The 16,054-nt window shown below is 35.6% G+C and overlaps 1 protein-coding gene across 1 annotated transcript; it reads right to left on the bottom strand.

The window, feature by feature from the left end:
* Nucleotides 1–3,704: 3,704 nt before the first annotated feature.
* On the bottom strand, nucleotides 3,705–6,993 carry LOC132181530 (glycerophosphodiester phosphodiesterase GDPD1, chloroplastic-like). The gene is made up of 7 exons (XM_059594787.1): nucleotides 6,858–6,993; nucleotides 6,546–6,727; nucleotides 5,426–5,485; nucleotides 4,980–5,264; nucleotides 4,797–4,892; nucleotides 4,503–4,699; nucleotides 3,705–4,180 (listed from the first exon to the last, which is right to left on the bottom strand). The coding sequence occupies exons 1-7, from the start codon at nucleotides 6,952–6,954 to the stop codon at nucleotides 3,961–3,963; spliced, it is 1,137 nt and encodes a 378-aa protein (XP_059450770.1). The 5' UTR covers nucleotides 6,955–6,993; the 3' UTR covers nucleotides 3,705–3,960.
* Nucleotides 6,994–16,054: the final 9,061 nt, after the last annotated feature.

The raw sequence follows: 16,054 nt of genomic DNA, 5'->3' as shown, positions 1-16,054 counted from the left end.
TTTATTCATCCAAACTGATTCATAAACAACAACTATGTTTTTGGAGGTTATAAGCATGTATTTATAGGCCCCTAAACCTTAACCCTAATTATACTACGAAATAAATCAAATTAAAAACCTACGGCGCCCATCCGGATGGGACATATGGCTGTTTGGACGGCCATGGCTAAAACATGAAAATATTAAAAAGCTATGGAGCTCGTTCGGACTGGACTTAGACCCGTCTGGACGGCCGCCGACATAAACCCTAAAAACAACAAAAGGGTTTGAACAGGACTTCAGAAGGAGCGTTCTGCCAACTTCAATTGATCTGCATCAGAAAGAAAGAGAAAAAAGGGTAGCTTCTAATAATATGAAGTTACTAGGATATTCATTAGAAGTGACCGAACCATCTTTTTAGTCTCCAAACTACCAATTTTAATCACAAGATAGTTTAATCACCTTTCAACCAAAGCATTGGGGGTGGTCAAACCATTTCTTTTATCTATAGCAGTGGTTAGACCAATCTCAATCTGCTATCGAAACGTGTGCAATATTAAGTAATTGGCATCCCCAAAACGACCAGCTAAAAGATGGATGTATATATGTTAGTCCTACACACAAAACACAACTCCCCACCACTCTCAATTAAAGGCCAAGGTCAACCATGATAATGATGGACAAAAATTAAAGTATCCCCCTCAATAAATTTCTCATTTAAATAGGACAATGTAAGAACACTACATCTCTAGATGCGTGTTTGAACACCAACGCATGGAATTTGATGTCCCTCAAGAACAGCACCTTGAATAGTGTGTGTATATATATATATATATATATATATATATATGCTGCACCATGTCGTGAGGGGGCCAATCCATGGCCATAGAAATTGACAATGCAGCTCTGAGATTCGTTATCATGGATGCCCATCATCTCTTTATTTATATTATCATCATCATCATCATTTAATTTTTAGAGCATTTATTTTGTTCTTCAAGGACGCCGATAGAACTAGGGTTCCTTGGAACCTATTCTTCCCTACAAATCTTCATACCACAATAATGTGATATACCGTACTGCCTTTTCAATCACTCCCCCAATGAATAGATTCAAACCGAGAAAGAGTTATTTTACTGTCAAAATTTATTATCAATGTATTTAAATCGACAAATTATTTAATAAAATTCCATTATTCTGCCCCCTCCCTCACTTCCCTCTACATGTTTTTAGGTGATATCCCATTGCCCTAATCTACATTCCCTAAACCTAATTTTTTTTTTTTTTTTTTTTGGATGCAGCAAGAAAATTTCAGGTTCAATAAATCTGAACCAAACTTATTATCGCGTATTTTGAGAAAATTTTTTAAATTTCAAAAACTTTTAATTTAACCCTCTAAATTTTCAATTTGATTAAATTTAACCATTTAAATTAGAAATGAAAGTTTATTTTAGGGTAATTAGATTGGGTTGGATGGGTCTTGAGAGATCTGGTCGATTCTGAACCCAAGACTGGTGTATGATGATGTCCTGTCAAACCCAACAAAATCAATGATGAGATATATTTCTCACATCACGGCAATCTGGTTGAAGCATATGCAGCAAACATGATTTCATGATTGGACTTCAAAGAAAGAATGAAAGGTAAAACGCAGTTAAAGTTACTGCATGTGCTAACTAATCTTCTCAATAGGCGTTATATCAAAGCTATACTAAATCATAATATTGTCCTTGCTGCGTAAACTGCACATTATGGATAAGAATAAGTCCAAAGAAATTTCTTTCATTTAGTTTATTAGGCTGGCATTGTCTCAAAAATATGTCTTTTTTACATGCATTTTTATTAAGATTAATGGAGCATGATTTCAAATGCTCAAAGAACAGATATCTGTTTAATAGGCCGAGTAATTTAGAGGAAAGATTTGCTCATTTTTAAGCATATCTAAGTGATGTGCCACAAGAATCCACGCAATCAAGCACTTGTTAGCTTTGAAGAATCAAATACTTATTCGATCTGTTTTATTATCATACTTGTTTTAGTGATATGCCTAAAGTGGGTTCTATATGTTATAGGAGCAATTATACCATATCTTTGATTTCTTGCTATGAAAGGATGCATCTTTCCTTAACATGTGTAAACGTTTTAATCATATGTGTTGGGTTATTAATTTGCTTCAACGCGAGCAATCCAATTGCTTGTGCTCACGGCCCGCGGGGAGGTGTTAGGAAAAATTTTCATTTGAATTTATGTAACGATTCGCAAAAAGTTTTAAAGCTTGTTTAAGATGTGTTAAAAAATTTAAAAAGTACTTTTAATACCTAAAAAGTCGTGTCAAACAAAAGTTGACATGTTTGATAAAAATTAATTTACATTAGGGTGTATGAGATAGTTATTGAAGTTAATTAGCAAGTAACGACAATGTATGTTTGTTTGAAAATAAAGAAAAGTTGGATATAGAACTCTTGGAGTGCGGAACATTGAAGCTATTAATAGCATTGATTGAGATTCGGCGAATATAAAATATTTAATTTGGGGTGCTGTTTATTTTAAATGAAGGATTCAGATTGTGACAAAAAAAAAAAAAAAAAAACGATTGTTGGGGTGAGCAGATCAGCTATCGAGGTGGCCGAATCACCCCATTGACTAACCCAAATTGGCTACACAACAACTTCATTTTTTGTTTCTATTTTAATTACTTTTACAATCTAAACCATTTATTCAAAATGAACAACCCTAATAAAATAAAAAATGAATAACCCAAATAAAATGTATTACAGCGAATCTCAATCCTAACACAAAAATAAGAGTTGAAATTGTCAGTACCTACAGAGATAAATAGGGTTGGATATTTATTTAGTTTTTAATTTGATATTTTCTCCTATTTAGCAAAATGTTGAAATCACGAGACACCTTTCAAGTTTGCTTTCGGACAGTCAATTATTGTAGTCACAAGATTATTGTTGTACCATCCATCTCAAATTAATTGTATGTGTTGCAGAAAACGAAACTGCACTAAAGGTTAAGAAACTACTAAATCAATAGTAAAAGTTTAGCTACTACTGAAGTAAGAAACATATCACTTTTATTTCAAAACTGGTTTTTGTGATATCTGTGATAAAGTTTAGACAAAATCCAAACGCATATAGTGAAGCCAGATGAAGCCGGAAAAGACTTCATATAGTGAAGCCGAGAAAAATTGAACTTCAGCATTCACATTTGCCTCAACAAATGTTTAGCTAAATTTTAGTTAAATAATTCATTTTTTTTTTATTTTAGCTGTTAACTTTGAAAAGAACCTACATCCCGACTCAATATTTTATCTATAAGCTTTTACTTTTTTATTTAAATATTATTTATTTATCTACTTTTCCTATTTCCAAAAGAATAAAGAGAATAATATTAGATATTATTATTATTATTATTATTATCATATATGCATTGTTGAGCCGGATACTAGTGATGTAGACTTGAGTTTATGAATTTTAAATAAAACAAATTAATATGAATTTTAGCCTTTTAGGGTTTTATATTCTAATTTATATATATATAAGAATTACGCAAATCACTCGTGGATTAAGAAAGTTGATCTGGAATTGACCCATTTATCAAACACGTTAATTTGAGAAACCAAAATTGATCCGAACCCAACTATATAAAATCCTAACATGTTAATTTTGTATTGAATTAGTGTTGGATTCACAAGCCATATTAAAAATCGCCAACCCTTGGTTCAAACTCCAAACTCAAATCCAAGGTACAAAGTGGTGTATAATACAAGCTGCTGAAACTGTGATAAACTTTGTTAGTAGTACAGATGGACCAAAAATGGTATAATAAGCAACAATTAATATATACAAGAATGAAAATGTAATGTGGTGACCTCCACGCCTAAAGAGTTATAGCTAGCGATATAAAAAGAGGGAAAATTCCCCAAAAATTATTGTTGTGTAAATATGGCTCTGTGTAAGAGCATCCTTTGCATTAGAGCTGTATTAACTGTGGAATGAGCTTCAAAAGAAATGCAAGCTCCAGCTGCGAGAACTGAGGCTTCGCAGCCAACTGCGGCTTCCCATCCCCACTTTCCTCTTCATCTGCCGGCTTTATCATGTCGGAGACTGCTTCTGTGATCTCTTTAACCAAATCAACTATCACTCCATCGATTCCCATTAGATGTTGCACATAAACTGCTTCAGCCACATTACTGCAACAAACAATAGCGTCTCTAAGTCAGTCTAAAATTTAGTACTCGTTTGCCGGTGTAGCGATTTCAAAAAGCTGTTTTTGAAAACGCAGCCCCCTTTTCTGAGGAAGTGAAAAGCAAAAGGAAACCAAGTTTCTGAATCAAACTAGACTGCTTAATTGTAATGCCAAAGAAACGACCAAATCAAAGTAAATGGACATGGCATGCTGTTTTTGACTAAAACACCCAATAGCTGAATTTTCATTTTTCACGCAAGAATTCAAATGATGCCAAGAGTTTTCATAAAGAATTGAAGATATTTGTGGACCCAAAAACAACTTACTTCAATTTGCCGTATGTGAGGAGCGAAAGCTTGGCCTCCTTGATCTTGGCCACCGCCCCCGGATTTCCGAAAACCCCCTTCACCTCCGACACAATTCCTTGCAAACCACCCTCCAAGCACAGCTTCATGGCCTCCTCCAAGGAGTTCCTCCTAACATCGTAGTAAATCTCAGTACCCCCATTTGTCAAAAAGAAGACCTGGTATATCATCGAAACAACAATCATTAGGAGATAACTTCACTTGTCTGTGATCCAATGAAAAATATACAAGGAATAAGCAATAAAGAGTGCTCACAGGGTAGGTATTCTGCAGTTTTCTGACGAGCATTGCCGCATCCGGCTGGAAGCTTGAGAACACAATGGCTCTGTCTTTAGCATACTCAAACACCACCTGTCCCATACAATTCACAAACACCATTAACACTCTGCAACAACAAAAGGGAATGAAGCAAATCCTCCAAAAAAGTCAACTTCGTACCTGAAAGATGGCTTGGAGAACATGGGTGAGATAATCTTGCTGGTAGACGACGTGGTCGTCGAATTTCAACTCAATATTGAAGCCCAAAGAGGGTTCCACTTGCTGGAAAACTTCTTGAAGGGTACACAAAGAATCATCCGTCTCAACATCCCACTTCACAATTTTTCCATCTTTGTTTTTCCTAAGCAGAGCATTTCCCTCCTTGCCCGGTTCCCTTTGGGGACCGTAGCTAAGGAATTCTGAGAGAGACAGCTCTGTCACCCTTCTCTCATACACAACACCACCCTGAAATCCCAATTGCCAAAACCAAATACAAAGACTATTATTAACTCTAAAATTAACAAATACAAAGATTCTGAAACAGCTGAACCAAATGAACACCGAAAATGAACTCTGAATACTAATTATAGAAATGTTAAAATAGGACAGGTGATAGAGAAACTTACATTATCTTGCGAGAGAATAAGGTCGTCGTGGAAAATGACAGGGCAGCCATCTTTTGTCACCTACAAAAACCACCACATTTTTTCCTTTACTTTGCTGTCTCTACCCTTATGCCTTACTCACCTCCATACTTTCTTTTTTATTTTTTTTTTATGAATTGGAAAAAGAAAAAAAACACGCAAAAACACCCATCTGCAGAAGAAATGAAATCGTTGATTAAGAGATATAAAAACTGTATTCGAGTTTCACGCGTTACACTTGGGATTAAATGATTGAAATATTATCCTATCAATACTAAATCCTTGCCATTTTAGATTTAATATACATGATCTATTATTAGATAATGGAGATTAGATTTACAAATTTAATAATATTTTTAGATGAAATGAAGATAATATATTATATAATCGAGATTAAATTTTAGAACTTCACTTGAATTGGTTATGTTTATAAATTCATACTAATTACATAAATCTTTGTCACATTTTTTTACCACTCAATGTAACACTTTTTTTTTTTTTTTTAAATTTAAAAAAGGTTTGAAGGGGAGGCCAGTTGTAACTGTCATACTTGGGCGTGACCCAAATAGCACCAACCTGCATAGCGCCACTTAAAAAAGGCCTAAACGGTGGGAACTACTGGCACTCCTTCAAGATCGATCGAACCATAACTTAACACCCGCCTTATCCGGGCATTGGCTAACACTACTAAGCTAAAAAATTTCCACTGTAAAAGTCAAACTCGGGCCTTAATGCATGTTGGGCTTTAATTCATGTCCAACCTCATAGGGAATACTTGAGAATTGAACTATTGTCCTAATCGATGCAACATGATCGCAAGGTTTAGACTTTTAGTCAATGCGACGTCGTTGCATCAAAATTAGTCTAATGCACACTTAAAAAAAAAAAAAACAAAACAAAAACAAGCGAACATGTTTCCACGTGTTGTATCCCAGGGAAGTAAAAACAGAGCTACCCGCTTACGCGGCGACCGTACAACGCCACGCTCGACACAACAACGTGCGCTAAAATTCCGATAAAAATTTTCTGCTGGAAAAAACATCCAGCAGAAAAATAGAAATAGAAATAGAAACAGCGAAAGCTAAAGAAAGAGAAATCTGACCTGGACGTCGAATTCGACGAAATCAATAGGGAAAGCGGAGGCGGCGTTGAAGGAGGCAATCGAGTTCTCTTTGATAGCTCTCATTCTCCGATCCGACGACTGTAACACGTTCATCCCATGCCCTCTGTGCCCTATCACCAGAAACTTCGGTACTCTGTACGCACCCCTCCCCAAATCCACACCTACACATCAAGCCATCCTACGGTCAGGATTGGACGTAAAATGTTGCATGATTCCGATTTTACCAATATAAATAATAAAAGAATATTCCGGTGTTATCCTGATATATGCAACAATCACGTTTGTGTTTACCTTTGGAGAAGCGAGTGGAGTAGAGAGAGACGGAGGCATTCTCCGTGACCTGGTCGAGGTTTGGGACGTCGGAGACATGGACAGCTTTGAGAGCCATTTTTGTTAGAGAGAGAGAGAGAAAGCTAGGACAGAGAAGGTATTTTAGAGATTGTTGGAGGGTGAAGATTGGAGAAGGGGTATTTATCGTAGGGGGGAGGCAGATGGAATTTTAAAAGGCGACCGGATCTCCTCTCAGGATATTCCTTCTAGCAGCGTCATATGCCTCGGATATTCCTCGTCTTAACCGAGTTAACGTCGTTGTCCATTTTGATTTTTATTACAAAAGAAGTTGGTCGAAGCCACGTTATTCGTAACGCGCCTTTTTAAGGTTTCCTTATTCGCCTAAAATTGAACTACATGACCAGCTCGCTGATCAGGATTTCTAAAAAATTTATGGGGTATTTATTACTTACATTTTCTTAAATCTCAGGTATTGATTTTAAATTAAATAATTGAAATTTTGACACTTTAATTTTTAATATGAATTTAAGTTGCCATGAATCCAACAATTAGGCAATATATTAGACTATTTTTAAGAGACAAACTGTTTTATATTTAATTTATACAAATTAAGCTAAAAAAGTGATATTAAAAAGGAAACCTCGTCTTCCCGAAACCAAAAAAACAAGTGTCGGTCTCTTTCACTCAACATTCTTCTCATTATATTTTCTTTGAATGCTTACCTAAGAATAGGATGCTCCACAATCTTGGGGATAATGTTTTTCAATGACTTAGCTCATCGTTCGGTCCAACAATACGAAAATATACTTCATCAATTTATATTTATATGAATTTAGGAAATTTACATTAAGAATTCTAAAAATATTAGTCCAATTAAGACTCAATACTTGGCATTAATCACATGGAATTCTCTAGAATTCTCTAGTTTGAGGACCACCTTTGTCATTTCATAGGATTTGAGGGACTGAAGTTTTTAGTATTTTAGACAATAATTATAATAAAGCTTATATAAAATTCGCTTGCCCCAATAATTTTTGGATTGCCCAATCTCTCATCTGGCGGAATTTAATATGATATTTCTCACTTTAAAATATTAGCAAAATCCCGATCTAAATTTAAGTGGGATTAACCAAAGACAAAAATGATTGGCCTTGGTGGGTGGAGATGATGTGTAGCCACGGTGGACTCATGTAGACGGATGGGATGTTTTGACTAAAATAATAAGATATGGTAAACGAATAAGATTTTTCTATTTGGGAGTGGATCAGAACCGCGTGTGTTTGGGCTTTGTCCACATTTCACTCAACAAGGAACAGTTGGATCCACCCACAATGTTTATCTTGTTTTCTGGGAAGCCAATAATATATATATTTAAAGGATAATAATGCGTGCAGACGTAAGACGTTACTATGCAGGGCTGGCAATTGGCTATAAAAAATACAAATAATAATATTGCTTCTATTTCTTTTTTCTTTTCTTTTTTTCTTTTTTTTTTTCCTTGGCAAAAAGACAATATATTGCTTAAGACAGTAAACTAGCTATTAAGGTTTTTAATGCATACAGATCGTGCTACTCACCATTGCAATAAGTGATATAACAAGTTTCTTTGTTTGTATCCCTTCATCTCTTTTTCCTTGTGTTGCATGTATGATTCTATCCAATTGATTTGCATTGGTTTTGCTTCTAAATGTCAAAGATCTAGTTTCTTGCCGAATTTTAGGGAATTTGGACAAGGAATGAGCAAAGAGGGGTATCGGGGTTCAGGTTTTAAGTGCAACTCGAAATACAGGGTTCAATTGCCCGGGACGGACACCTTGACCCTGCATCTCCTCTCTCATTTCTTACTTGAATTTTACGAAATTGGATGAAAATATTTCAAGAATATAGGAATCCCCACTCACTTGAGGCTATAAAAAAGATTAGTCTTTGTCGGTGAACTTGATGGTGGCCTGACACTATTTATCTAATTTTTTCATTTTCTCAACATTCTTACTTACATCACATCAATCGTTTTTATTATTATTATTCAAATAAAAAAGTCACTATAAAACAAAAAAAATTCATTTTTTAATACCAAACATTTTTACTTTTTTTTCACATCAATCAATTTTTGTTACAGTCGTAAACCACTAAAACCCCAAAAGCCTTTAACAAACGGAGCCTTAATGTGTCGACAAGCATTAAGGAATGAAGGAATAAAGGAATTACGGCTCAAGGAAGACAAGATTTGTATGTTTCAGACTAATTCTAGAATTTAAAAGAAGATACCGAACAAAAATATTGATGGTACAAAAGATTCTAACTCTAGGGTAGAAAGAAGAGAGAATTGAATGAGAAAGAAAGGAAGGAATAAAGTGTGAGGAATAATATCATTGAAGACAAATAGTATTGGGATCGAGGTGACTAGTTAGCAAAGTGTCACTGTATAGTATAAAGCACCTCAGATTCCCAAACATATTTCACTAAAGCAAAAAGCATCTTGTGCTATTTCTACAAATATTTGTTTTCAAAGATGTAAGTGTGATTTCAGGCCATAATTTTTAAAATTCAAGTTAGTGTTGTTAATTAGGGACGTTACAACTTTTATTACAAGTTTCTTATAAATTAACATGACAATCTAATAGCATTTATATGGAATATTACATCTATTACTAAACAATTAAATTCGTCGATCCGTCAAATTTTATTACTTTTTTATTTATTATTATTTACATAAATTTATAAAAAATAATTGCATGCAGTTACACGTATGAGTCCAAACCATCATAATTTTCTTAGAATAGTTGTTTAGGCCTACTACCAACAGGTTGAAATATGTAGGGACTGCAGTAACATCAACAGGTTGAAATAGTTGTTTATGCCTATTATCTTTTCTCTCAATTAATAATAATAATGAGAGTAAATATATATATATGGTTAAATGAAAGCTTGTGTAATAGCCAAGGTTATATAGCAGTTTTATAGCGTAATTGCATGCAAGTTTAGCTTAACTTGAGGTGTTTGGCTTTGATTTAGCAATATATAGGATTAACCACTTCAAAAAACCGCAAATCAAATACATAGTCAAAGAAAAATGAACATGCATGCATAGTTTTTAAACCTCGATCTTAATGTTTTTTCATGCAATTGGCTCATGATGAAGCAAAAAATAAATTAACTTTTTGCAATAGGATCTGCAAAATATTCATAACACTTTTTCCCAATCTCACAAAAACAGGAATAGATCGATAACATATTCTTTTAACAGCCTAGCTTGGACATTAATGTAACGATCTTGGTCTTCTCCCAATAAAGTGCTTGCATAACAACATCATGCAAATCTATTGTCATAACTCGATCTCTTTGCGCTCATCAATCATAACTTTCTCTGGGCTCATCAAAAAACCGCACTTCCTTATTAGGCCTGCAAGTTTAATAATACCCATTAGCACTTTACACAAAAATCTTACACATATATTTCCTTCTTCCCATCAGACTCGCTAACGCCTAAAGGGGAAGGGGGCATTTTAATTTTTCAATATTTCAAATCAAATGAAAAAAAAAAAAAAAAAACTTACCGTACAAAGCAAAATAATAACTGAGAGAATAGCCTTGGTTGAGTTGGTTCCATCTCAAATTTGTGGTCCCACACAACTGATATACCCAAAGTCTTCTTATCGGGCATATGAGAAATCTCGATTAGAAGATAGCGAAGATAACCATACTCTTTTGAACGTTGTAAAAGGCAGAACTTCTGTTTCTCAAGATGAATGAACTGAGGACGATGGCCACGTTCGTCGTTCCACAGTGAATAGTCTTGGAAAAAAAATCTTCCGAAACCATTTAGACACCCTTCTAGCCATATATCCAAATCCAAATCGTATGCAATAAATCGTAAATCATCTTTCACTTCCATGCCATGTTCAATCCAATATAAAGTATTATTAACACTTACACAATTTTCTTCTGGATAATCTTGTTGCTCGAGAAACTCAGGGTGTAGTTTGCGTTGAGCAGGCTTAAGCTTTCTCCAATGTTTATGTTGCACATTATACTCATAAAAGATAACATAAGACTCATCATTATGAACACTGTAAGCCACAATAATCCTGTCCGGATTCTCAAGAGCCGCAGAAATAATAATACGATTTCGAGACTTTGAAGGATAAATTGGAGGGTTAGGGACACCTTCCCATTTTTCATTCGTAGGGTCAAAAACCTCACCCCAAGGAGGAAAACTTTTTTCATGATAAGAAAAAGAATTACTAACATAAAGCTTACCGCCAATAACCGAAGCTTCCATGCTATATCTTGGAGATATCATAGGAGAAACAGGGACCCATTCCTTAGCGATACGGGGAGTAACCCGTAATTTGAAGACGTCCCGAATCCCCATTCGCGAGTAATAATCAGTCGGGCTTGTCCCACCAAGGGACAGGCTTACCTGCGGTAGACAAAACTACCGCATATCTGCGGTAGTTTTGTTGGAAGGCTGGGATTTTAAGTTGGGCTTTTTTAAACTCCAAAGGCTAACGTGGAATTAAAAAAAAAAAAATGCCGTCAAAAATTTCGTTAACCCATACCGTCGGACCGTCTCCTCTCTCATTTTTCTCCCCATACCCAAAACCAGCGCTCCACTGACTGTAGTAGCCACCAGGGCTGAGGGTCTTGGTCAAGGAGCCAGGATTGAACCTCTACCAGCCGCATATCTCCTCCAAAGGTTGATTATTTTCTTCTTTTTCTTTTTCTACCCAAAACAGAGGATTTGGGTAGAAAAAGTATTGGATGGGTCAAAGGGTCCGAACGACCTTCCGCCCACCGGCGTTGTGTTCCAGCCCTTCGAGGAGGCCAAGAAGGAGCTCGATTTCATCCCACCGTCCCTCACCTCTCGCTTTCTCGCAAGAACTACTCCGATGAGTGTGAGGCCGCGATTAACGAGCAGATCAAGTGGGTTTTTTGTTTAGATTTCATCCCTTTGAATCTTTTACATGTTCGGGTTTTTTGTTTGGATGGGTGTTCACGGCCAAAATGTTTGTTTTTGACGGCATTTTTTTTTTTAAAAAGTTCACGTTAGCCTTTGAAGTTAAAAAAACCCAACTTAAAATCCCAGCCTTCCAACAAAACTACCGCAGATATGCAGTAGTTTTGTTTACCGCAGGTAAGCCTGTCCCTCCCACCAAAACAGTATATATGGGAGCTAGCCTAGAGCTGCTACGCTACCGCACGCCGGAATTGTTCCTTTCCAAAAAGGAATGAGCGGTTTTTGGTAGGCCTTGTTGGGACCGCCGTCGGCATCAATAGTAATGGAATACCAATTACAATGCCGCGTCTCGATACGATTGTAGTTGTGCACACAGAAAACGATGTCGTAAGAAGAAGGAGAAAAAAGACTAGCATGAAGATTATATACATATGGTGACGGATACTGAGTTGATGATTCATAAATAGATGATCGAGTCCGCCATGGAGGCAATGGCGTCGCCGCGGCCACGGCCGCGCTGAGATGTACGTCCGTGGAGGATTTTTTATTCTTTTTCTTTGAGATGCCTTCTTCCGTGGAGGATTTCATCATCTGTCTTGTTTTTTGGGATGAATTCGTCCACGAGTATTTGTGAATAGACTCAATAGTGAAGAAGGGATCGGTAAGATTTTAGAAGAAGCGGCGGTGAAGACTGAAGAGAAGAAAAGGTTTGCAAAAATTATGATTGTTTCAGAGTTGGGCGTGAATTTTGTGGGAGTGAAGGGCTAATTATGTCGGTGGAAGGAGAAAATACTAGTACTAAGCTTAGTTGGATTAGTGGGCTTTGGCCCATTTTACATTCTGCTTGAGTCATGAAGGTACCATCCATCTCAAATTAATTTCGTGTTGCCGCATATAACGACTCGACATGCTGCTGTATATGCGTTCGCTGAATTTCACCAACGAAACTGCACTCAAGCTAAAGAAACAGTTGTTTTCACAAGGCTCTCAAATCCGTTCTTTTTTTTTTTTTTTTTTTTTTTTCTTGTAGTTTTCTATTCTTTGTACGTATTTCGTTTTTTAGCTATACGAGCCTCTTTTTCTATTTTTTATAGAGTTTTTCATTTCTTTGTCGACTACTACCGATAGTTGGGCTAGGTTTTTTTTACTGATTATTGATGGCCGGCCCGTGTTGGTAACCTCATAGGTTTTGGTCCCGTTTATAGAACGTTGCCATATTTAACCACCTTCATTGACGGTATCAATTCATTTGATAGGTTGAGTCATTTATTTGGTACATTCTCAACTGTACTTAAGAAGGCTCTGTTGCCTTTGTATTTTATTTTCTTGTAATTCTCTTTTTCCCCACATTGAATAGAAATAACAAAAAATAAAATAAAAAAATTTCGGTTGCTGTTAAAATCTATTAAACTGTTAAATGTATGTGAATCAAATGTTCTAAAGAAAAAGAGTAACGATACATGTCACCCCATATTTTTCTTGTGTCATCTTAAAACTGATGTAACTTTTAAAATTACTATTGAATTTATGATAGATTACTAATTTATTTTGATCTAATGATTAATTTTGGGAAGAAACAAAAGAGACATGGAGTGATATTTAAAATTATTCAAGGAAAAATGTCAGATTATTAGACAAGATTATTTACCCTCTCATTGAACAGATCGAATCTTGATGTAGATTCCTTGAAAAACTTAAGGGTTAAATACCTCAAACCCCCCTAGGGTTTAGCAACTTTATTTTTTTCCCCCTAGGGTTTCACTTTTATCACAGGACCTCCCTGGGGTTTTGATAAAGGACCAATTTAGTCAATCCGTTAATTGACTATTAAGACTGACACGTAGACCAATCAGATCTTGACACGTGGCACCTATTTAATTTTTTTTGTATTAACAAAAAAAATTAATAGGTGCCACGTGTCAACATCTGATTAGTCCACGTGTCAGTCTTAACGGTCAACTAACGGATGGACTAAATTGGTCTTTATCAAAACTCCAGGGGGGTCCTGTGATAAAAGTGAAACCTCATGGGGGAAAAAATAAAGTTGCTAAACCCTAAGGGGGCTTGAGGTATTTAACCCAAAACTTAATGTAGCCAGCTAGGGAAAGACCTGAATTTATGAATTAAAAATAATAATAATAATAATAATTTATACAGGTTTACACATCACCCATAGATTAAGTGATTTATCAAATGTTTCAATTTGGACCCGATTATACAAAATCCTGACATGTTAATTTCATGTTGAGTTGTGTTAAGTTCGCGGGCTGTGTAAAAAATTGTAAACAGCAAGCTACAAGTTGTAGTGCATACAAGCTGGTTAAACTATCATTAACTTTGTTTTCTCAATAAATGTTAAAGAGTTTATGTTGAAACAAATATCTAAGCTCGTTTGGTAAAGAGTTTTGTTGTGGGTTTTTTGTTTAAATAGCAATAAGAAGTGATTGATGTGATATAAAAGTAATAATTATCATCAGACTTACAAGTCTAATTGGCAGAGACTTCCTTTAGAACCCTTACTCATCTGAAGGAAGGTTTTGCAATTCTGATGAGAATCAATAATCCCATACATCCGGCCCCTTAATTAACTGATTAGCCAAAATCTTGGTAATGCAATTATAAATGACATTACAACAAAATATAGACCCGAATATATTGATTAATCTCTCTGGTGACATGTTATATATTGTATTCAAAGTATTAACTGGCCTTTCCTAAATTTATTTTACATTTTATTACTAGCTACTTAATTCTTATATTTTCCTACTAGGAGAATTAATTCTCTAACCTATGAATACTTGAAGCCTAAACATTAGGCAAACAGGCAAGTGCTGGTAGTACGGAACCTCATCCTCATGTGAGTTCAACTACCAGCTACCATCTCATTCCTCCTGGCCTGGAGCAATAGACCATATATTCAACAATTAATATGCTTTAGATGTTATAATCCCTGGACATGCATACCCTCCCTGCTTGGACAATTCATCAAACATTTTCTTCATCATTAGAATTGAGTTCAAACATATATGACGTTTTTACAATTTACTCATGAAAACAAAAAACAAAAAATTCTAATAGATCTCCAAAACATTCTTAAGTTGAAACACTTGTCCCAATCTCACAAAAAGAAGAACAGATAACTCTAATATTCTTCAATTTCTTAATTTGTAGCGACCTTCTCGTGCAAGTCTTTTGTCATAACTCTCTTTGCGCTCATCACAAAACCGCACTTCCTTATTCGGCCTGCAAGTTTAATTCCCATTAGCACTTTACACAAAAATCTGACACATATATTTCCTTCTTAAATTCCCATGAGACTCGCCTAAAGGGGAAGGGGGCATTTTAATTTTTCAATATTTCAAATCAAATGAGAAAACGAAAAAAATCTTACCGTACAAAGGAAAATGATAACCGAGAGAATCTTTCTGATTCCATCTCAAATTCGTGATCCCACACAACTGATATTCCCAAAGTCTTCTCATCGAGCATAGGAGAAATATCAATTAGAAGATAGCGAAGATAACCATAATCATCTGAACGTTGTAAAAGGCAGAACCTCTGCTTCTCAAGATGGATGAAGTCAGGACGACGGCCACGTTCGTCGTTCCACAGTGAATAGTCTTGGAAAAAAAACCTTCCGAAACCATTTAGACACCCTTCCAGCCACATATCCAAATCCAAATTGTATGCAATAAATAGTAAATCATCTTTCACTTTCATGCCATGTTCAATCAAGTATAAAGTATTATTAACACTTACACAATTTTTTAGCCAATAATCTTCGGTCATGTCATGACACATAGGGTGGAGCTTGCGCTTAGTAGGCGTAAGCTTTCTCCAATATTTATGTTGTACATTATACGCATAGAAGATAGCACAAGACTCATCATTATGAACAGTGTAAGCCACAATAATCCTGTCTGGATTCTTAAGAGCCGCATACAAAATTATACGATTTTCATACTTTGAAGGATAAATTGGAGGGTTAGGGACACCTTCCCATTTTTCATTCGTAGGGTCAAAAACCTCACCCCAATGAGGAGAACTTTTTTCATGATGAGAAAAAGAATCACTAACATAAATCTTACCGCCAATAACCGAAGCTTCCATGCAATATCTTGGAGATATCATAGGAGAAACAGGGACCCATTCCTTAGCGATACGGGGAGTAACCCGTAATTTGTAGACGTCCCGAATCCCTTTATGGGGCTTGCTTGTCCCACCAAAACAGTATATA

Source organism: Corylus avellana, chromosome ca5 (assembly GCF_901000735.1).
Source record: "Corylus avellana chromosome ca5, CavTom2PMs-1.0".
Classification (NCBI taxonomy): domain Eukaryota; kingdom Viridiplantae; phylum Streptophyta; class Magnoliopsida; order Fagales; family Betulaceae; genus Corylus; species Corylus avellana.
The sequence above is the reverse complement of the archived record's forward strand: the minus strand, read 5'-3'. Positions and strand labels throughout refer to the sequence as shown.